This window comes from Carcharhinus amblyrhynchos, chromosome 4 (assembly GCF_965287045.1).
Source record: "Carcharhinus amblyrhynchos chromosome 4, sCarAmb.v2.hapA, whole genome shotgun sequence".
Classification (NCBI taxonomy): Eukaryota; Metazoa; Chordata; class Chondrichthyes; order Carcharhiniformes; family Carcharhinidae; genus Carcharhinus; species Carcharhinus amblyrhynchos.
Genome location: NC_137327.1, coordinates 134826335 through 134850269, shown reverse-complemented (window position 1 = coordinate 134850269; position 23935 = coordinate 134826335). Strand labels below are relative to the sequence as shown.

The following is a 23935-nucleotide window of genomic DNA, read 5'->3' as shown; positions in this document are numbered from 1 at the left end:
AGTCTGAGTACCAGGGATTGCTAATTTTGATCTGTTCATGGTTTTGAATCTTTGTGTTAAAACTTGTTTTTTTTTCATTCTTTTCTCTACACAGTTACTGTCCAGAATGGATTTGAGAAAGGTAAGTGCTTTGTTTTGGATCTCTATATCCTTTCACGAAACCAGCTTCTACAGTGAAAAGTCAGGATGCAATTGCCTTTGCAAGAAGTCCGCTTCAATAGTTTGTATTCAGGGACACACTGCAAGATCGTCAAGCAGTTGGGAATGCTGCTGAAGTATTTAGCTTTCCCTAACTGTGAATCTTCAAAATGTGGAGTGTTCACACATTCCCTACAAAACCCTGATCTGAATTCAATATTTTAAGTTTTAACTGTGATATTTAATTGAGGAATTTGTAAGACATAGTGGAAGGAGCGCTTGATTTATGCAATGTGACCTGAAGAACAGTATATGGTATAGGATTTTGGAAATTTGTCACTGCATCTTTTAGTTGCATGAGCATTGTGGCTCTAATTCATTAGTACAGTAATTCCTTACTTAATGACCTAGTTCCTGAGAAGTGTGAATTTAAGCAAAACAATATTAAGCAAACCAGATAAGAACTAATGTATAAACTGGAGTTTGGGTTCTTTTTGGCATTTCTCGTCGGGAGAAAGAAATACAGTTGAAATATTATACATGTACAGTACATTCCAAAATGAAATAACTTTTTAAAGTAAGTTGCCAAATATGAGATTTTAACTATTCAAAGAGGTTTCACCATTGAACAAACTGACAGTAAAAGTAGAATCATTTACTAGGGGACTAATGAACAAAATGCAGGGGTAGGATATTAGGACAAATCAGATGGAAATGTACTATTTAGAAAGAGATCACAGAAACTGAGTATTCCAGACAGCGAGAGACATGAATAATACACGAGGATAAACTGCTGAAGCATCCAGGAGAATCGGAGAGGCTACGAGCTGAAGTTGTTGTTAAGTAGTTGTAAGTTTGGGTGAATTTTATTGTTGGATTCACTACCTGTATCTTTATCCCTGTCAGGTCCTTGGCATGTTTTGGAGACAGTTTGTTTTTCCTTGCTTACAAATTAAATAAGTAGGCATAATAGAATCTATTATTCTCTGATGGTAAGTCGTTATTGAAATGCTGCACTTTAAAATCTCAAAGATTGCTGAATTCGATAAAGACTGAGACTGATTTCATCAATTCAATTAAAATTCTCCTCATTGTGGCACCCAGGTAAATTGCACAACATTAAAGGGATATCTGTCAATGACCTAATGAAATGATGTTAGTCAAATCAATGTTAGTAGAGGAATCCCTGTTTGCACTCCCTATTCCCAGCAACACCTTCCTTTATCCTTTGCATTCCTTTAGGTACTTTTTGGATGTCTAAACACTTGAGCCAATCTGGTTGCGTTGGTCTTGCATGAGCATTTGAAAATGTACATTGCACCAGGTCAGCCCCAGTCCACTGACAAAATCGTAAAATCAGACCTTGTAGATTCAGCCTTTAAGCTGTGGCTGTGTGTCCTCTTTGAAAGAGCTATCCAATTAGTCCGAGAACCCTGTGCTTTCCCCTGTAAAATCTATCTTATTCTCATAATCCCCTTGAAATAAATTTTATTTAAATACACCAAGATCTTCAAGTTATGAATAGTTTTATCATCAGATATGAAATATTCAACCCTGACTTAACTTCTCCCATAGAAACATCTAAATATGTTAGATTTAAGATTTTTTCATGAATTTTTTAAATCTTCCAGCAATTGAGACATTTCTCCTACTTCACACACACAATAATAACTGCTCCGAGAATAATGACTAAAATCAGAACCAGATTATGCTCCTGCACTCTTTTTAAAAAAATACCAGCATGGAGGCAGGTTCTTTTTGGGGAGTAATTCATCAGAGAAGGGATGTTAATTCTGGGGAACAAAACATTTCTCCATCTCAAGCACCAAGTCTCAGCCTCCCTGATCTAGCATAGACTGCTGCAGTCAGTGAACACTGAAGCTGCCTGTATTGTACTCGGGAGTCTGTTTTCACACCAAGCTCGGGAAAGCAGTTTCTGATGCTCCTGCTGACATTTCCATTTCTTTCACCAGGCCCCTCCTGCTCAGTGGGATATTACAGCCCTGCTGAGCTGAATGGAGATTTAAATGACTTGTTACACCTGCCAGGAAGAGAGTGTCTCTGGCGTGGCTGTAAAATCCTAGCCCAGGTTTATTTGAGTGGCACTATCAATTCGTACCAAACTAAGGGAACATTGGCTCACCATGTCCAGGGTTGAGACAATAAAACTCATTTCATTTAAAGCTGATACAGCTAATTGACATGCATCACTTTGGGCTAAATTTACTACACCACCCAGTCCCTACCAGGCTCAGTTTCTCGTGGTACAAAAATGTCAACTGCAAGCACAGAATGCCTTAAACCAGACCATGTGATGTTTTAAATACTGAAAGATTATTCCTTCTTCCTTTGCCTCTTGGTACCTTTTTTGATTGTCTAAATTATTGCTGAAAAAGCAGAATTATGTTCAATGTGTTTCACATAACAAAACATTCTAAAGGACTTTATAGGAGGAAAGGCAACACTGAACGTTGGAACATAGGAATTAAAAGTGGAGTAGGCAATTCAGCCCCTCAAGCCCATTCTGCCCTATAACATGATCGTGGCCAATTTTGCGCAGGAACTAGGAATGTAGTTGTGGAGTGACCAAAAGTTCTCCAAGAGTAGGGGCCAAATCTTCCCCTTAGTGTTAGGAATCACAAATTGGGAAGTTTCCTGATATCATGATCCCGCCTCCTACCTGGCGTGCTATTCTGCCCATGCTATTCTCGTAATGAGGTGGCAGAGATGGGATGATATTGGGGGTGTTGCCTCCCGAAGTAAGCCCAAGGCGGGAACAGAGGTGGGCAGATGCTGAAGCGAGCAGGTTAGAAGGCCCAGTCCATTCACTGGGGCATTGACCCAGTTCTTTACACCAAGTGCCTTAACCCGCACCTCTCACCCTCACTGCAGTAAAAACATACCGAAATGATTATACAGCACCTAATTATAACATGTAAAGATGGCAGAACCTTTTAAATTTGTCTGTCAAAGGGTCCCTGACACTAAATCAAGCTGCCCTAATGGTTCACTGACCCTCTGACCTAGTATAAAATATGCCCTCCAAAGCTGACCTGACTCCTTGAAAATTACAGGGTGTCTAAAATCACCACCCATATAATGGAGCTGATGGTGTTAGGATTATTAAGTGTGGGATTATGGTCTGTGTCCTTATCCCACACTCTTGAAAGCAGCAGAGGATGGGAATGGGGTCAGGAACCTTGGAATTGGGCCCTCCCTGTCTCTTCACACACCCCGCTCCTCCCCGCACCCCCATCTGGTGCAGATTTGACCTGTGGTGGGAAGGCAAGATCCATCTCTAGGTTTTTGAAGATGGGGAACGATGTAATAAGGAGAAGAATCTTGTCAAATCTAGGGAAGTGGTGGCTGAATGCTGTGCCACTGATGGGTGAGCAGAGGAGAAATGTATAAAGCCGGTATCGGATGTGCTGGGACATTGAACTTGAGATGATTGCAGTAGAGTGGAGCAAGAACATGGAGAGCTTAAAGACAGGAATGAAGATTTTGGAATCTGTTCACTGGAGATAGTAAACAATGAAGGTCAGTGAAAACAAGCAAGTGAGACTTTGTATCGAGAAAGTTGCAGAAATAGAATCTTGGATTTTTGGATTCTTTTCAGCATCGAGGGGTGAGAATGTCAGTGAGTTGAGTATGTTGGAAAAATCGAGTCTTGAAGTGTTGAGAAGGTTTTTAGCAGAGGTGAACTTCGATGGTGCTATTTGCCAGCGCAGCTGCAGAGGGAGAAGTAATTGGTCATGCCATTGAACCAAATATGGGCTTTGTAGATGCACACTTACTTATTTGTGCATGGGATGTGGGTGTCGCTAGTTGGGCCAGTATTCATTGCCCCTCCCTAATTGGCCTTCAGCTGAGGCCATTTAAGGGTCAACCACATTGCTGTGGCTTTGGAGTCACGTGTAGGCCGGATCAGCTAAGGATGACTGATTTCCTTCCCTAAAGGACATTAGTGAGCAAGATGGGTTTTTTAAACAACAAATCTGTTTTTGTAATGTTGATTGAGAGGTAAGTATTGGTCAGGATGCTGGACAGGACTCTCCCGGTTCTCTTCAAAATAGAACCAGGGGATCTTTTACATCCGTCTGAGAGAGCTGATAGCATCCTCGACTTAGTGTCTTGTCTGAAAGACAACATCTCTGACAGTGCAGCACTCCATCAGTTTGTCACCGGGGTGTTTCCTGAGACAAGAGTGTTACCTCCTGAACCACATTTGACACCACCTCACCTGGTAGTCGTGGCAGTCTATTCGATCCTATCAGATAAGTCCTATCTAGTTCCTGAAAACTGGTTCTATTTAATAGAAAGTGATCAATTTAACCATAGAAAGTGATGAATGAGAAAATCCAGAAAATAGGAAGAACAATTAGAAAACAGGAAAGCAGATTTTTAATGGGAAAGATCAAAATCATCCGCACCGCGAAAGTGCTAGGATAATGAGACAAAGACTAATCCTGTATTTTGCATAGAGAAGGAAATTTCATTGCAAGCTGTTTAAAAATATTGGTGGATCTTCCAGATGGATGTATAGATTGATTCTAGTAGTATTTTAAAAATTGGCTTAGAAAAGCCAAACAAAAGAGTCTGTGTCTGTGTAAATACAGCGTGGGCTTTGTGAGCGTACTGGCTCACTGTCACATCCTTCCTGCTGACCTGTGCTCAACACTGCAACTGGTACTCTGGTTGTGACTGATGGCAGAGCGAGATCCGCAGGGAAAGCTGCCAGATATTGAGCGCACTTGTAAGATCTGGCATCGTAGTCTTATTTCACGTTAAAACTATAAATTTTCATGAATCCCTGCTTTAAGCACAATCTTTAGGAATTTTGGTAAGAAATTGGACATAAAAAAGAGTAGGATTCAGAATGAAAAATGAAGCTTTTTTGTTAAAATCACATTGTAGCAATAAACCATTGGGCACTGCAGTAAGTTGAAATGAAAGGCATCTCAGTTGTCAAGATTTTGCTGAAACAAAGCCACGTAAGATCATAATGGGCAATTTTTCTGCATACACCAGACTTTCAATGAGAAAAATGCCCAAAAACGAGTTATTCACCAAGCATGTTGCCCTTTTGATCTTAACAGATGAGCTTTCAGTTCTGAATATTCATGCACGTCTGTCCTGCTTCTTGGATAAAAGCTGAAAAATTGAATGCCATCTTCTGATAATGAATAAGGCATTTGATTGGAGGAATGGCCAGAAACAATGTCATTCTAAACACTGAATTCATTAAAAACTTAAATTGTTTTTATTGTGCTAAAATTTGTTTCGCCGTCAATGTTCAAGTTTAGTTTGGCAAGTGGTTCCCAAACTAATTTTAGCAAGGTTTAAAACCTGTGCTAAATAAGAAATGAGCTAGTAATCCAGTCGCAGTTTTAATAACTGTGATATCTGATGTGTTATGCCATCTGCCAAGATCAAGCGCCGTGAACCATGTTATCCTTTCACCAGGATGCATGTTTCACAGTGTTACGCTGTGAAACTCTCAGCACTCACATTGAAGCATGTGACCTTTCATTTCCATTTTACTTGCATGCTGCTACTCTACTGAAGACCCACAATTGGTTAATAATTCGTTCATATTCAGCAGTCTCTTCCACCTGTCTGTCGAGTAGGTATGTCTGAAATAAAACAAACGCTTTAGCAAATAATGGCCACCAGCGAACCTCCTGTGACAAGCTTCACAGCAAATGGGAGAAAAAGCTGTATTATCAACAAAGCGTCAGAGAATGTTAAGTGCAGCATTTGGATAAATTTCAACACTGGGCCCAACTTTACCATTGCATTGGGCACGAAAACGTGATAAAGTCGGGCGTGAGGTGATTAGCGCAATCCGCGCTTGCGTCCGCGCAGATGCCCACTTTAGCAAGGCCCAAAAATGGCTGTGATCCAAACCACTCCCAAAACAGGCACGACGGCAATTTAGATGCATTTGCGTGCATTTAATAAGAACGTAAGAAATAGGAGCAGGAATAGGCCATCTAGCCCCTCGCGCCTGCCCCGCCATTCAATAAGATCATGGCTGATCTGTCGTGTCTCAGTTCCACATTCCCGCCCTCTCCCCATAACCCTTAATCCTCTTGCCTATCAAAAACCTATCAACCCACGTCTTAAATATATTTAGCGAGGTAGCCTCCACCACTTCAATGGGCAGAGAATTCCAGAGATTCACCACCCTTTGAGTGAAGAAGTTCCTCCTCAACTCCGTTCTAAACCGCCCCCCCTTTATCTTGAGGCTGTGCCCCCTAGTCCTACTGTCCTTCCTGAGCGGGAAGAGCCTCTCCACCTCTACCCTATCCATCCCATTCATCATCTTATACGTCTCAATGAGATCTCCCCTCATTCTTCTAAACTCTAACGAGTACAAGCCTAGTTTATTCAGCCTCTCCTCATAGCTCAACCCCCTCAACTCCGGATTTAAATTGAATTAATAGGCTGCCCACCCAACTTTACCAGCATTTCCCCCTTTACCATCGCTTTTGCCCATCCAGATTTGGCATGAAACAGACACGCTCGGCAAAGGTCTGCTTCAGGTGCTCCAGCTCCTGAAGAGGTAAGTTCAGAGCTTCCAACGGCTCTCTGACTCAGATCGATGGGGGAGGGGTGGGGGGGGGGGGGGGGGGGGGGGGGGGGGGGGGGGGAAGGGGGAGGGGGGGGAGGGGGGGGGGGAGCGGAAGGAGATGGGTCAGATCATTCTCTGCTGAGGGGCCGATTGCTGTCTGGTGGGAGGGGAAAGCTGATGGGGATGGGGAAGGGAGGCCAGATGGTTTTCTGGCGGGGTGGGGGGGGCGGGGGGGGAGGTGTGTCAGTTGTATCTCTGCAGGGGGGGGGAGGAGGAGGAGGGAGGCCTGATCATTCTCTGGTGAGGAGGGAGATGGGCCAGATGGATCTCTGCTGTGGGGGGAGGGGGGGTTCTGCTGCCACTCGACAGGCAGTCGGTGGGTGGGAGGGAAAGGGAGGCAGAGAGTCGCGATCAGTCTGGGTAGCAGGGGGATGTTGTGGGGTTGGGCGATGTCTGTGGGGACCATCGTTCCTTTTATCTGCTTTTTGCGGCACCAGAAACTATGTGATAGGGACGCATTTTTCAATTTCTTTTCGCTGCGCGCACTCAGTTCAAAGCTGCGATCAGAGCTGCAGCATTCCGGGCGCAATAAGCCCTGCCCACAGCACTATTCAGACTCTCAATTTTTTTTTCAGGCTAAGTGGGGGTGCTTGAGTGCAGATTTCCAAGTCGGATCTGAATTGCTTCCAGATTCAGCATCAAGAATCAAAATGGTTTTTCGTAAAATCGGGCCCACTATATCCAAGAATGTCACATATTCTTGTAGATAATTATGTGTGACCCAGGACCTGAATACTGCTTCCATTGCTGTGGAGGTTGTTCTGACATCTTGCACTCCTACATAATTTGAAAAAAATATTTGTCTTTTGATGGACTAGTGTTCTTTAAGCTCGCAACACATTTGTCCCCTCCCCGCCCTTTCTGTTTTATCGATACTATTTTGGTCATTGCCGTTTCACATTATCCACTCTTGTTACATTTATATCTTCTGTCTCCTTGAGACAGCTAGTCAGATATTCAGTACTGGGTGAGCAGAAATTTCCTCCAGTTGGACATTGGGAAGGGGAGGCTACTGTTTTCAGTCACTGAAGTAAATTGAGTTTGCTAACCACCAATTCCATCCATCTCCCAAGCAATTATCTGAGGCTGAATCAGACTGCTCCAAATTTTTGTATCATATTTTGCCCCTAAGATGAGCGTCCAACCACATTCCCACCCCATCACTAAGACTGCCTAATCCCACCTCCATAACATCACCACACTCTGCCCCAACCTCAACTCATCTGTTGAAACACTCATTCGTGCCATTGTAACCACTAGATTTCACTATTCCAATGCACTTTTGGCTGGACTTCCATATTCTACCCTCTGTAGAGTTGGCATCAACCAAAGCTTTGCTTCCCATATCCTTACATCACCCTTGTTTTTGTCTACTTACACTGGCGTCTGGTTAAGCAATGCTTTAATTTAAAAATTCTTATCCTTGTTTTTAAATATCACCATGGCCTTGAACTTTTTCTCTGCAATGACCGCCAACTCCTTAACCCTCTGAGATATATACAGAGCTTTGATTGTAATTGCTCCATTGGTGACCATACCTTCAGATTCATGGGCCATTAGCTCTGGAATTCCCTCTCTAAACTTCTCTGCCTCACCACCACTTTTTCCTCCTTTAAATCACGTCTTAAAACTTATTTCTTTGACCAAGATTTTTTTGGCTCCTTATGTGGCTTGAAATTTTATTTTGTTATGGTGCCTCAGTGAAATATTTTAGGGGCTTCTTTATGATAAAGACACTATATAAATAGAAGTTGTTGTGTTCCCTCTAAGTTGCAACTGTGTCGTTCTGCATGTTTTCTTCTCCCTATAACTCCTATGTATTGAAATCAAATCTTGTCACATAATCTCCCGCTCTAACATTCTTCCCCAGAACCTCAAAGCTTGAATACCTTGCTTTCCTTGCCATTTCTCCATCCTATATTTTTCAAGCTTTGAAAACTCAAGCCTGGCCTTGCCCATTACTTTTTCTTTGCTGTGCCTTTTTGTCTATTCCTTTTAGCCTTGGTGTTGTATTGAAATATGGGCTTTGGCTCTTTGATTTCTCAATTTTAAAATATAGTCAATGAACAATGGACTAATCATGGAAGAAAACAGTTCCATTTTTTGCTTTGGTGAATTTTATATCCCACTCATATGGAATGAGGACTGTGACTGGCAAAAAATGCATTATTTATATTTGACTCCATGGACACTTCCTGTTGCCTCTGAAAAGCAGCCAGCACAATCAAGTACCCCACGCATCCAGGACATACTCCCTTCCATCTTCTTCCATCCAGAAAAAGATTTAAAAGTCTGAGATCACGTAACTTTAACCTTTATATTAAGTTGATCTTTCTCCACACCCTAGCTATGATTGTAACACTATATTCTGCTCCCCATGTACTCTATGAGTGGTATGCTTTGTCTATATTGTGTGCAAGATACAATACTTTCCACTGTATACCAATGCATGTGACAATAAAAGAAATCAAATATTTTTACATTTACACACATAGAACATAGAACATTACAGCGCAGAACAGGCCCTTCGGCCCACGATGTTGCGCCGACCAGTTAAAAAAAACAACAACAATGACCCACTAACCTAAACCAATCCCTTTTCGTCCATAAACCTGTCCACAGACCTCTTAAACGCCCCCAAACTAGGCGCATTTACAACTGCAGCAGGCAGGGCATTCCAATCCCTCACCACCCTCTGGGTAAAGAACCTACCCCTGACATCTGTCCTATAACTACCCCCCCTTAGTTTAAAGCCATGCCCCCTCGTGCTAGATTTTTCCATCAGAGGAAAAAGGCTATCACTATCCACCCTATCTAAACCTCTAATCATCTTATATGTTCCAATAAGATCCCCTCTTAGCCGCCTTCTTTCCAGCGAAAACAACCCCAAATCCCTCAGCCTCTCCTCATAGGATCTCCCCTCCATACCAGGCAACATCCTGGTAAACCTCCTCTGCACCCTCTCCAAAGCCTCCACATCCTTCCTGTAATGTGGGGACCAGAACTGCACACAATACTCCAAGTGCGGCCGCACCAGAGTTGTGTACAGTTGCAACATAACGCTACGACTCCTAAATTCAATCCCCCTACCAATAAACGCCAAGACACTGTATGCCTTCTTAACAACCTTATCTACTTGATTCCCAACTTTCAGGGATCTATGTACACATACACCTAGATCCCTCTGCTCCTCCACACTATTCAAAGTCTTCCCGTTAGCCCTATACTCAACACAATAGCGCTAGAGTTGAGTTCTTTCAAGTCAGGAAAAGTGCATCCAATTGCAAAGATAGCTCGAGCAATATGCATCAACCCCCAATGGTCCATGTGTAGTGTGTTGTTTCATGTATGGGCCTTCAGCCAATTATACAATAAGACTTTTCTTTCCATCATTCAATCATCAAGCTGAAGGAACATGGCACTCCACCTGATTTCCTAGTTTAATACTGCTTCTGATAGCCAGAAAATATCTGAGCTTTGCTCTTAAGCAGCTTATAATTAGAAATAAATAGGGATTTATATTTTTCCAAATGTCCAGAATTTTGAATAAGATCACAATTTAGTAAAGCATTTAGTGCCCAACATCAGTGCCAGTGTAGTGCTGGGATTTTAGGCCATACATTCCCAGCTATCTGCTGACCTTTGCTTCTAGATAGTAGCGGGCATGAGTTTGGTAGATGCTGTCTGAGGAGGCTCTGTAAATTCTGTACTGGATCTTGTAAATGGTACACTCCTCTATTTGTCGGTGTAAAGGGAATTAATGTTTGTGAAAGGGATATCAATCAAGCAAGCTGCTTTCTCCTGGATGTTGTTGAGCTTCTTCCATGTTGTTGGAGCTGCACCCATCCATTCAAGTGCAAGAGTGTGTATTCCATCACACTCTTGAATTGTAGATGGCTGACAGACTTTGAGGAGTCAGGAGGTTTAAAGATAAAGTTTATTTATTAGTCACAAGTAAGGCTTACATTAACACTGCTATGAAGTTACTGTGAAATTCCCCTAGTCACCGCAGTTTGGTGCATGTCCCCCCTTATCTTGAGGCTGCGCCCTCTAGTCCTACTGTCCTTTCTGAGCGGGAAGAACCTCTCCACCTCTAGCCTATCCATCCCTTTCATCATCTTATACGTTTCAATAAGATCCCCCCTCATCCTTCTAAACTCTAACGAGTACAAGCCCAGTCTGTTCAGCCTCTCTTCATAGCTCAACCCCCTCAACTCCGGTATCAGCCTAGTGAACCTCCTCTGCACTCCCTCCAAGGCCAAAATATCCTTGTGCAAGTGCGGCGACCAAAACTGCACACAGTACTCCAGCTGCGGCCTCACCAGTGCCCTGTACAGTTGCAGCAAGACCTCCCTACTTTTATATTCAATCCCCCTCGCTATGAAGGCCAGCATCCCATTTGCCTTCCTGACCACCTGCTGCACCTGTAGGCTGGGTTTTTGCAACTCATGCACAAGGACCCCCAGGTCCCTCTGCACCGTAGCATGCTGCAGCTTTTCGCCGTGTAAGTAGTAGTCCTTTCTACTATTATTCCTGCCAAAGTGGATAACCTCACACTTGCCAACATTGTATTCCATCTGCCAGGTCCTTGCCCACTCGTTCAGCCTATCTAGATCCCTCTGCAGACTTTCTACACCCTCGCACAATTTGCTGTTCCACTTATCTTTGTGTCATCAGCAAATTTCGACACCTTACACTCGGCTCCCTCCTCCAGATCATCTATATAAATGGTAAATAGCTGAGGCCCCAGCACCGATCCCTGGGGAACTCCACTAGTCACCAACTGCCAATCCGAATAGCACCCATTGACACCCACTCTCTGCCTCCTATTTGACAGCCAATCCCCTATCCACGCTAACACCTTACCCCCAACTCCATGCCCCCAACCTTCTGTAACAACCTTTTGTGCGGCACCTTATCAAACGCCTCCTGAAAATCGAGAAACACCACAACCACCGGTTCCCCTCTATCCACCGCACTAGACACAGCCTCATAGAATTCCAATAAATTCGTCAGACACGACTTCCCCTTCAATGCCATTGAATGTTAAAGGGCAATGGTTAGATTCTCTCTCATTGGAGATGATTATTGCCTGTCACATACCTGGCGTGAATGTGACTGCTGTATTGGTAAATATTCCATGGCCAATTCTATGTTTAATTTACTCTACTTTGCACCCATCTCCTCTCAAAAACCCCTCTCTGTCCATTGTCAAACCAATCCTCACTTTCAATATCAGAGAATAATGTGCTAATGGAAGTTATATATTCCAATATAGATGAATTAGAAACTGGAAAGAAAAGCTATCTTAACTAGTGAGATTAGTGTCATTAATCTTTTAAAACAAAACCACATTTTTGTCTTAAGGAATGAGTTGGTCAAATACTTCAGAATAGAACAATAACAATTAAAATAAGTTACCCTGAAGTCCTGTGAATTGTTTTCCACTGGCTCTATATGATGAATAGCTGGCTACGTTTTCTAATTGAAATGCCAAAAGTTGTCCATTCCTTTTATTGGCTTTCCAGTTGTATTATCATTGCAGAACTAAGCCTGTAGAACGGAACTGAACGTCTAATTAACCTTTATGTACGCGGAACATACTTGCTGGTAAATATAGCTGCAATGTATTTTTTACCTATTAATAATAGAACTACCTTTGCTTTATCTGATCTTTCTTTTGTATTGCAGCTGCGTATCTTGTGGTATTTCACTTATTTTTTGTGATGTTTGTGTGGACCTATTGCAAAGCTATTTTCACAGAACCATCTCAACCTTCCCGAAAGGTAAGTTCAATTTGAGTGAAATGTGCAACGATTGATTTTTTTTTTGTACGGAGTTCAAACTTTGTACTATTTAACTTGAGCATTGTTAATGTACAATAACTAGATTGGGCAGGCTCATTAGAAGGTTTATTTATTAGTGTCATAAGTAGGCTTACATTAGCACTGCAGTGAAGTTACTGTGAAAATCCCCCAGTCGCCACACTCCAGCACCTGTTTGGGTACACTGAGGGAGAATTTAGCACAGCCAATGCACCTGACCAGCACATCTTTCTGACTTTGGGAGGAAACCCACTCAGACATGGAGAGAACGAGCAAATTCCACACAGGCAGTGACTGAAGCTGGGAATTGAACATGGGTCCCTGGTGCTGTAAGACAGCAGTTCTAACCACTGTGCCACCTGTGGTCTTGATGCACCAAGGCTCTCTTTTACAGAGTGGATGATTGCAAGCTATGTTCCTTAATCCTTTCTGTGCAGTTGGATGCTGAATTCAGTAAAACTGTAGGAGAAGGCCATAGAGAGAAGACCATGGAGAGGGAGTGACTTTTGTGACCCTTTGGAATTTGTTTTGCATACTTTGCCTCAAAAAGCATGCAAGCGTACATGTGAACATATGAATTAGGAGCAGAAGTAGGCCATTTGGTCCCGTGAGTTTACTCCACCATTTGATAAGTCATGGCTGATCTGACTGTGGCCTTACTCCAAATTCCATCTATACTGGTAGACTTTGATTCCCTTATCAGTCTGATCCCTGTGGCACTCTGCTGGCCACATTTTGCCAAACCAAAAAAAAGACCCATTTATCCCTACTCTGTGCTTCCTGTGCCCTAACCAATCCTCCATCCATGTGAATATGTGTCGTCACACGCATGCAAGTACACACATGCACACACACCTCCCAATAAATTAGTCAAGTGTGATTTTCCTTTTACAAAACCAGTTGACAATTTGATCGCATTCAGATTTTCTAAATGCCCTGTTACAACTTGCTTAATAGATTCCTCGGCCTTTTGGCTAAGATCAAGTGTAGTATCGACATGCTGTGCTTGGTGGAAGTCATTAGGTCACATTTTAGCATCATTTGAAGCAACTTTTAAGAGCGACATCTCGGCTTTTTGGCTAAGATGCAAATGAGATCAAGCCTTGGAGAAGGAGCTATGCCTACTCCAATCAGCTTGGATCATGTAGATCAAGCCCAAGACAGGAGGTGAGAGCCCTGTCTTGTCAGCTTGGATCGGGAATGTCTCAACTTGTTGAGACTCTGAATTGGACCTGATTGAATTGGAATAAAAACAAAAACAAAAATAGATTCCAGCAATTTACCTATGACAGATGTTAAGCTAACTGGCCTGTTGTTTGCTGCTTTCCTGCTTTCTGTCTTCTTCCTTTCACGGAATCACAATCATGATTTTCTAATCTGATAGGACCTTGGAAAATTAAAACCTCTTCTAAAATCAAATTTTGTTCCAGTAGTACAAGAGAGTCAACTGTTGCAAGGAGCAACAGTTCCTTTTCTGGTATGCTTATAGTGTAGGATTTTACAGATAGTTGCAGGATGATATGTAACACCGAGATCTTTTGTTTCTGTTCCACACTCCCCATCATAAATGCCTTTTTCTGCTCAAGTTCTACTGAGACTTTTGCCTTTGGAGCTGGCCAGATAGCCTGCTTCTGGAGGTATACTCTGCCTGCTTAGATAGGTAGCAACCGATGTATTGCTTGGGCAGGACAGCTCCTGACTTTTGCTTCCTTACTGAGTAAATGACAGATATTTTGCTTCCAGGTTTGAATCAGAATATGATTGGAGTTGTTAATTTAAATATGTGACCTTTCAACTTTGTAGAGTTGAACATAACCAGGATGGTTCACCAGGATGTTGCCTGGTATGGAGGGGAGGTCCTATGAGGAGAGGCTGAGGGATTTGGGGTTGTTTTCGCTGGAAAGAAGGCGGCTAAGAGGGGATCTTATTGAAACATATAAGATGATTAGAGGTTTAGATAGGGTGGATAGTGACAGCCTTTTTCCTCTGATGGAGAAATCTAGCACGAGGGGGCATGGCTTTAAATTAAGGGGGGGTAGTTATAGGACGGATGTCAGGGGTAGGTTCTTTACCCAGAGGGTGGTGAGGGATTGGAATGCCCTGCCTGCTGCAGTTGTAAATGCGCCTAGTTTGGGGGCGTTTAAGAGATCAGTGGATAGGTTTATGGACGAAAAGGGATTGGTTTAGGTTAGTGGGTCATTGTTTTGTAACTGGTCAGCGCAACACCGTGGGCCGAAGGGCCTGTTCTGCGCTGTAATGTTCTATCTTCTATGTTCTATAACTAGAATGCTGCAGATGTTTTGTTATAACATGAATGCAGATAAATACTATACTAAAACCATGGAATAAGAGATTGTAGCCTTTTTTTTGAAGGAGGATTGTATTCTGTTGTGTTACTTGCATTATGTTTTGCAGAACTAGTCCTGATGATGAACAACAACATGCTGTGAGAGTGAATCAGCTTAGATATTTATAGGGGAGAAGGGGAGGGTTATGTGCCTCTGGCAATCTCTCTGATTTCCTGCCGTTATAATAGAAGTCTGCTTCATGCTCCACCACTGTTCACCCGTTTTTATTTTGACACTTTCTGGTATACACTTGACAATAGCATAACCATCATCAAATTCCCCATCATTAATAACATGGAGGCCACTATTGACCAGAAACCAAAAGATGTGGTGGTGATAAGAACAGGTCAGAGGCTGGGTATTGTGCATTAATCGACTCATTTCTTGACTCCCCAGAGCCTTTCTACCATCTGCTAGGCACAGATCAGAAGTTTAATGGGACACTTTCCTGGATGAGTATAACTCCCAACACTGAAACACCTGAGGGGATTTTCACAGTAACTTCATTGTAGTGTTAATGCAAGACTACTACTGCAAGACTGACTAATAAATAAACTTTTACCATCTCCAAGATGAAGTAGCCCAGTTGATTGTAACCTCAAACACCACCTTAAATATCCACTCCCACCACTGCCAATGCTTTGTGCTTGCAGTTATGTCATCTGCATGATGCAAGGCAGCAACACACCAAGGCATTTTGACAGCAACCCCCAAAAGCACGACCTTGACCACCTGGAAGGACAAGGGCAGCAGTTGTACAGGAACGCCACCCTTCCCAAGTTTCCCTCCAAGTCAAAAGCCATCCTGACTTGGAAGTTTATCACTGTTCTTTTTGTCACCATTGCATCAGGATCCTGGAACTCCCTACCTAGTAGCACCATTGGCATACCTTTACCACACAGACTGCAGTGGTTCATGAAGGTGGGGTAACACCACCTTCTCAAGGGCAGATAGAGTTGGGCACTGCATGCTGGCCTTGCCAGTTATGTCCACATCCCATGGATGAGTAAGTTTTAAAAAAATTGTGATTTTTGTTGCATTTTTTATGTGCTTATAGTTCCAATTGTCCAGAGCTGAAAAAGAAAGGTACGATCGAGAAGAAAGGCCTGAAGTACAAAAGCAAATTCTCTTGGATGCTGCTAAAAGGTTGCCAGTGTACACCAGGACTGCAGCAGGAGGTATCAGGATCCAATACCAAACTGAGTTGAAAATAAAACAAACAGTTGCAAATATTGTATAAGCATTTATATCCTATAAATTTCAATGTAGGTGCGATGTTGAGATTGATGACATTTATAACCTGTGATAACAGTGTTAAAAATAAACTTATCAACTGGGTAATTCCGATAAATTAATAGTAAAGGTAGCCTTTTTGCATCCATGTGCAGCCAATCTTAAGCCCAGGCTACTCCAGTTAAGTTGTTGTAACCTTAAATGATATTGTAAAACTAATAACAGGAAAAAATATAATGATTTGAATTCAAATATTGTCATGTGGCCCACTCCTACCTTAGCGATGGAAGTCACTTAGTCAGCCTCCTGTTCTCTTCTAGTTCAAAGGCCACATGAAAACCCTCAAAACCTGATCCATAACTGTGTGGATTCTTCAGGTTATTATGTTGTGATTTCTTGATGCATGCAGCCAAAATAATTTACTTTCTTAACCTTTAAAACGGTTAATTTTCTATTAACAGCCAACTAGGTCTTGATTTTTGACATTTTAGTTGTGCCAAGTAGCGGAGGAAAGAACTCCACGTTGGGTTAAAACTGCATGTTTACACTGTGGTGTGTAGTGTGCATTCTGAGTACCAAGTGCTGGAATTAGAGAGCGAGCTCTGGAAATTACCTTGATCTACCATCAATTCATATCTATTTTTGTTCATTCGTGGGATGTGGGCATTGCTGGCTGGCCAGCATTTATTACCCATCCCAAGTTGCTCTAGGGCAGTTTAGAGCCAACCACGTTGCTGTGGCTCTGGAGTCACATGTAGGCCAGACCAGGTAAGGACAGCAGATTTCCTTCCCTAAAGGACATTAGTGAGCCAGATGGATTTTTCTGACAATCGACAATGGTTTCATGGTGATCAGTAGATTCTTAATTCCAGATTTTTTTATTGAATTCAAATTCCACCATCTACCATGACAGGATTTGAACCTGGGCCCCCAAACATTAGCTGAGTTTCTGGATTAATAGCCTAGTGACAATAGGACTAGGCCATCGCCTTCCCAAATAAAAAGTCTTTAATGATACTGCAAAGTGGGAATGAATTGATAGTGATGCTGAAGGTGACTGATGATCTAGCTCAAATGTGATATTTAATTGAATGGAGCGTGAATGCTCATCCATCCCAGATCATCCTAAAAACTCTGAAATGTATTTTTTTCCTTCATATTTTTAAATGTTAATGAGACAGCATAGAAAAACTAATGCAAAAACAGAAAATGCTGGAAAATCTCAGCAGGTCTGAAAGCATTATGAAGAGAGAATAGATACTGACTTGAAATGTTAGCTCTATTCTCTCTTCACAGATACTGTCAGATTTTCCAGCATTTTCTGTTTTTCACTTCAGATTCCACTATCCAAAGTATTTTGCTTTTACCATGGAAAAACTAATGTTTTTCAATAAACTAGATTATTGAGAAGCATTAATCTCAATAATTAATGAGATGTTGAGGTCCTGATTGTGGAATTGCTGTCTGAAGAGGGAATAATTATAACTGTATTGTTTATTACTAATCAACAAATAGGAACATTTTGAAAGAGTTGGAATTGGGAAGCCTAACTCTTGAACTGTTCACTTTCCCTGGCTTAGCTGACTTCCCAAAGGATAGAAAGAATTTACCAATTTTTAAGCAACAGTAGATTTTTGGAAGTGTCATTAAGGAGGAGATTCTAGGGAAACTGAAAGTTGTGACGGTGGATAAATCACCTGGACCAGATGGACTACACCCCAGGGTTCTAAAAGAGATAGTTGAGGGAATTGTGGAGACATTGGTGATAATCTTTCAGGAATCACTGGAAGCAGGGAGGCTCCCAGAGGTCTGGAAAGTAGCAAATGTAACACTGCTGTTTAAGAAGGGAGGGAGGCAGCAGAAATTATGGGCCGGTTAGCCTGACTTCGGTCATTGGCAAGATTTTGGATTCCATTATTAAAGATGAGATTGCAGAGAACTTAACATAAGAACATAAGAAATAGGAGCAGGAGTAGGCCATCCAGCCCTTCGAGCCTGCCCCGCCATTCAGTAAGATCATGGCTGATCTGTCGTGGCTCAGTTCCACTTTCCCGCCCTCTCCCCATAACCCTTAATCCCCTCTCTTATCAAGAACCCATCAACCCGCTTCTTAAAAATATTTAGGGAGGCAGCCTCCACCACTTCAACGGGCAGAGAATTCCAGAGATTCACCACCCTTTGAGTGAAGAAGTTCCTCCTCAACTCCGTTCTAAACCGCCTCCCCTTTATCTTGAGGCTGTGCCCCCTAGTCCTACTGTCTTTTTTGAGCGGGAAGAGTCTCTCCACCTCTATCCTATCCATCCCATTCATCATCTTATACGTCTCAATGAGATCTCCCCTCATTCTTCTAAACTCTAACGAGTACAAGCCTAGTTTATTCAGCCTCTCCTCATAGCTCAACCCCCTCAACTCCGGAATCATCCTAGTAAACCTCCTCTGCACTCCCTCCAAGGCCAAAATATCCTTGCGCAGGTGCGGCGCCCAAAACTGCACACAGTACTCCAGCTGCGGCCTCACCAATGCCCTATACAGCTGCAGCAAGACCTCCCTACTTTTATATTCAATCCCCCTCGCTATGAAGGCCAGCATCCCATTCGCCTTCCTGACCACCTGCTGCACCTGCAAGCTGGGTTTTTGCGACTCATGCACTTAGAAGTGCATAATAAAGTAGGACTGAGTCAGCATGGCTTTGTCAAGAGGAAGTCATGTCTGACAAATTTGTTAGTGTTTCTTTGAGGAGATAACGAGGAAGTTAGATAAAGAGAACTAGTAGTGGGGAGGTCGTGCCTTACTAACCTTATTGAGTTTTTTGAGAAAGTGACCAAAGAGGTGGATGGGGGTAAGGCAGTTGACGTGGTATATATGGATTTTAGTAAGGCGTTTGATAAGGTTCACCATGGTAGGCTTCTGCAGAAAATGCAGATGTATGGGATTGAGGGTAGCCTAGGAAATTGGATCAGGAATTGGCTAGCAGATAGGAGACAGAGGGTGGTGGTTGATGGTAAATATTCGTCATGGAGCTCGGTTACGAGTGGTGTGCCTCAGGGATCTGTTTTGGGGCCACTGCTGTTTGTAATTTTTATTAATGATCTGGATGAGGGTATAGTTGGGTGGATTAGTAAATTTGCTGATGACACCAAAGTCAGAGGTGTGGTAGATTGTGAGGAAGGGTGTCATAGTTTGCAGGGAGACTTAGACAGGTTGCAGAGCTGGGCCGAGAGGTGGCAGATGGAGTTTAATGCGGAGAAGTGTGAGGTAATTCACTTTGGTAGGAATAACAGATGTGTTGAGTATAAGGCTAACGGGAGGACTTTGAATAGTGTGGATGAACAGAGGGATCTAGGTGTATGTGTACATAGATCCCTGAAAGTTGGGAATCAAGTAGATAAGGTTGTTAAGAAGGCATACGGTGTCTTGGCGTTTATTGGTAGGGGGATTGAATTTAGGAGTCGCAGCGTCATGTTGCAACTGTACACAACTCTGGTGCGGCCACACTTGGAGTACTGTGTGCAGTTCTGGTCCCCACATTACAGGAAGGATGTGGAGGCTTTGGAGAGGGTGCAGAGGAGGTTTACCAGGATGTTGCCTGGTATGGAGGGGAAGTCCTATGAGGAGAGACTGAGGGATTTGGGGTTGTTTTCGCTAGAAAGAAGGCGGCTAAGAGGGGATCTTATTGAAACATATAAGATGATTAGAGGTTTAGATAGGGTGGATAGTGATAGCCTTTTTCCTCGGATGGAGAAAGCTAGCACGAGGGGGCATGGCTTTAAATTAAGTGGGGGTAGTTATAGGACGGATGTCAGGGGTAGGTTCTTTACCCAGAGGGTGGTGAGGGATTGGAATGCCCTGCCTGCTGCAGTTGTAAGTGCGCCTAGTTTGGGGGCGTTTAAGAGATCCGTGGATAGGGCTTATGGACGAAAAGGGATTGGTTTAGATTAGTGGGTCATTGTTTTTTAACTGGTCGGCGCAACATCGTGGGCCGAAGGGCCTGTTCTGCGCTGTAATGTTCTATGTTCTATGTGATTTATTTGGACTTCCAAAAGGCCTTTGACAAGGTGCCGCATAGGAGACTGTTAAATAAGTTAAGTGCCCATGGTGTTATGAGTAAGATCCTGGCATGAATAGAGTATTGGCTGACTGCCAGAAGGCAGAGAGTGGGGATAAAGGGGTCTTTTTCAGGATGGCACCCAGTGACTAATGGTGTGCCTCAGGGGTCAGTGCTGGGACCACAACTTTTCGCAATATAAACAATTTAGAGGGAGGAACTGAAGGCGCTGTTGCTAAGTTTGTAGATGATACAAAGGTATGTAGAGGGACAGAGCAGGGATGTACTTCTGAGGCTGTATAAGGCTCTGGTCAGACTCCATTTGGAGTATTGTGACTAGTTTTGGACCCCGTATCTAAGAAAGGATGTGCTGGCCTTGGAAAGGGTCCAGAGGAGGTTCACAAAAAAGATCCCTGGAATGAAGAGCTTTGTCATATGAGGAGCAGTTGAGGACTCTGGGTCTATACTCGTTGAAGTTTAGAAGGATGAGGGGGGATCTTATTGAAACTTGCAGGATATTGCGAGGCCTGGATAGAGTGGACGTGGAGAGGATGTTTCCATTAGTAGGAAAAACTAGAACCAGAGGGCACAACCTCAGACTAAAGGGATGATCCTTTAAAACCGAGATGAGGAGGAATTTCTTCAGCCAGAGAGTGGTGAATTTGTGGAACTCTTTGCTACAGAAGACAGTGGAGGCTGGGTCATTGAGTGTCTTTAAGGCAGAGATAGGTAGATTCTTGATTAATGAGAGGGTCAGGGATTATGAGTAAAAGGCAGGAGAATGAGGATGAGAAAAATATCAGCCATGATTGAACGGTGGAGCAGACTCAATGGGCTGAGTGGCCTAATTCTGCTCCTATGTCTTATGGTGTATTTCAACATTCTCCACCCATTAGGCCTGTTGATATGCAATATTTTAACATTTACAGATTGTGTGTAAGTAACTAAATCCAATGAAGTAGAGGTTTTGATTTTGAAAATTCTGGACATCTTTGAATTGCAGGATGTTCAGGTATATTTGGTGGTACTGATCCTTCCTTTCATCTCTCACCAGCCATCAGATACTGTGACCGATGCCAAGTTGTTAAGCCTGACCGCTGCCATCATTGTTCCATCTGTGATACGTATGTAGTTCAAGTCTTCTCATTGAGAAAATCTAGAATAAAAGAATGAAACTCTTTGGACAACATGTTTTTGCATACAGGGATCATACAAGTATTCTGGATTTCACACATATCCAATCCAATTGTGACTACTTCCCACCACCTGTAAGAAACAGTTCGGATGCAGTGTAACTCAGTTGTGATACCACTGCATGCAATGAATGGATTTCTGCAGTGTTGTATGTTAGTAGTTTTGCCAGGGAACTGGGGGCATGGTTTCTCTGTTGGAGAGTGTTAGTCTTGCTGACCGCTCTCCACTCTCTGGTTACTGATTTTCATGAACCTCTGCTTCTCAGATGCCGCTGATCGTACTTGTAAAAGTGCATTCGGTGTGTTGCTCGCCCGTCTGTGCATTTTGCAGGTAATGCTGGGACGCTTCTGTTTGAATGTAATTTCATCTTTGTGAAACTGACAAAATACATTGAAATTTCTTTGCAAATTGAGGTGGTGATTTAACTCTTTAAAAAAAGCCTGAGAAGATAAACTGTACAAGATTGTGAGAAATATATAATGCACTCAACCCAGCACTGAATAAACTCCCAAATATAATTATTATGTCTGACACACTGATGTTTATTACATGTAGGATTATAGTAATTATCTGATACAATGAATAGTTGTCCCCCTTCCTCCACCCCACCCCCCGACCCAGAATGTATCTTGCCGCATGGTTAAGTTCCCATCATCACTGCTAAATTCTTTAGAACCACTAAGCAGAGGAAGGCATGTCTCCAAAAAATTAAGTGAGACAAATGGTGAGTAAATTATTCTGTACTGCCTTCACAGAAATTAGCAGTTAGATGAACACCGTTCGTGAGGCATTGTGAGTGAATTGCCTGCCTGATATTACAGTTAGAGTAGTGATATATCAAAGTAACTTTGACGGTGGAACTCTTCCAACATAAGGTGAAGTAAATACAAATATAAGAAAACATGGAACAGTTACAATTATAATGGGAAAAGGGTGAAAGCTTAAATCAGGCAAATTATTAAAATGTGCAAATTATGAATATTGTTCTCAATTGATCACATTATTTAGATTGAATCATAGACTGAAATTACTTGCTCCTGCTAGAAGTTGAGATAGACTCCTGAATTATTCTTCAGCTGTTAAAGTTTCCTTAAACATACTTTGGAACCTTAATAGAACTTGTTGTTTTCCCCAGATCCCTGTACTTTTTGAATTCTGGCCTCTTGCACGTTGACAATTCTACTCACTCCACACTGGTGGCTGTTCATCAGCTACCTAGACATGAAGTTCTGGAATTTCCTCCTTAAAGTTCTGTGTCTCTGAGCTTCTCTCACTCTTTCATTACAGCACTTACTCGAACCTGTCTCTTTGACCAAGCCTTTAATCATTTGTCTTAATTTCCCCGTTGTGGCTTGGTCAAATTTTATCTGATAACACACCTACAAAGTGCGTTGGCATGTTTTACAATGTTGGAAGTGCTCCTTAACTGCAAGTTGTCATTATGTGAAGCCACCTGAAGCAAAATGAACATTAACACCCTGGTACAGATAGATCACAGAATTCTGTGCCATGAGAAAATGGATGTTAGCTTTTTGTTAAAATAGTCAACGAATTAAATTCACAGAAAGCCCAAAACTGAAGCTACCTGAAATTTTACTTTTTATTAATGTGTTCTGTATCACTGTTTATCACTAACTAGATTTTATTGTTGTCTTTGTTTCTCAGGTGTGTATTAAAAATGGATCATCACTGCCCTTGGTAGGTCCGAATTGATGTTTAATAAGCACCTAGGCTTATTCGACACATTGATCATGACCAAGATACAAGCCCACTTATAACTCAGTTTTCAGTTTTGTTGCACAGTGCACAGATGACATTGGCATTAATACCTGGATTGTAGAGTTGTCATAATTTAAAATTGTGTAATAATCACTTGAGTTGGAAGTTCTGTTGAAATGATCCTATGATTTTTTATAGACATGCTATCTTCTTGGTGACACATTTTGAAAGCCCTTCAAGGCTGTTGTTTAGTTATTGCTCAGTTGTCATTGTGCATGAACAGTTTTGGTTTTGGGGAGTTTGTTTACATTTTCACCTTGCTGCAAGAGAACAGGGAACATTAAAACTCTATACAATTGATGCAGTGGCAACACTCATCTCTGAGACAGTAGGTAGTAGATTCAAGCCCGCTGCTAAGGACTTAATCTCATAATCTAGGCTGATACTTCACTGTAGTATAGAGAGAATGCTGTAATTTCAGAAGTGGTGTCTCTGATTAACTAAAGTGAAGCACAGTCAGCCTTCTCAGGTGGATATAAAAGATATTGTGGCTCATTTCAAAAAAGACCACAGGAGTTTGCTCCCATGTCCTTGTCAATATTTACCTCAGAGCCAACATCAAAATGAAAACAAAATATTTGATTATCACCCACTGTTTTTTGTGAAACTCTGTAATGTGCATATTGGTTGTCACATTTCCTACATTACAACAGTGGCTATATTTTAAAAGTAAGTCATTGACTCTATCACTGCTTTAGGGTACCTGAGATCATGAAAAGTGCTAGATAAGTGGCAA

At 42.3% G+C, this 23935-nt stretch overlaps 1 protein-coding gene across 2 annotated transcripts in view; it reads left to right on the top strand.

Annotated features, from left to right (window-relative positions):
* Positions 1-23935, top strand: part of zdhhc15b (zDHHC palmitoyltransferase 15b) — a 59092-nt gene that overhangs the window by 20097 nt on the left and 15060 nt on the right. For both annotated transcript variants that reach the window (XM_080187918.1, XM_080187917.1), the window contains exons 2-6: positions 95-121; positions 12467-12561; positions 16006-16126; positions 21281-21350; positions 23086-23118. In XM_080187918.1, coding sequence (XP_080044044.1) covers positions 95-121; positions 12467-12561; positions 16006-16126; positions 21281-21350; positions 23086-23118 — 346 coding nt within the window. The remainder of the gene's footprint in view (positions 1-94; positions 122-12466; positions 12562-16005; positions 16127-21280; positions 21351-23085; positions 23119-23935) is intronic.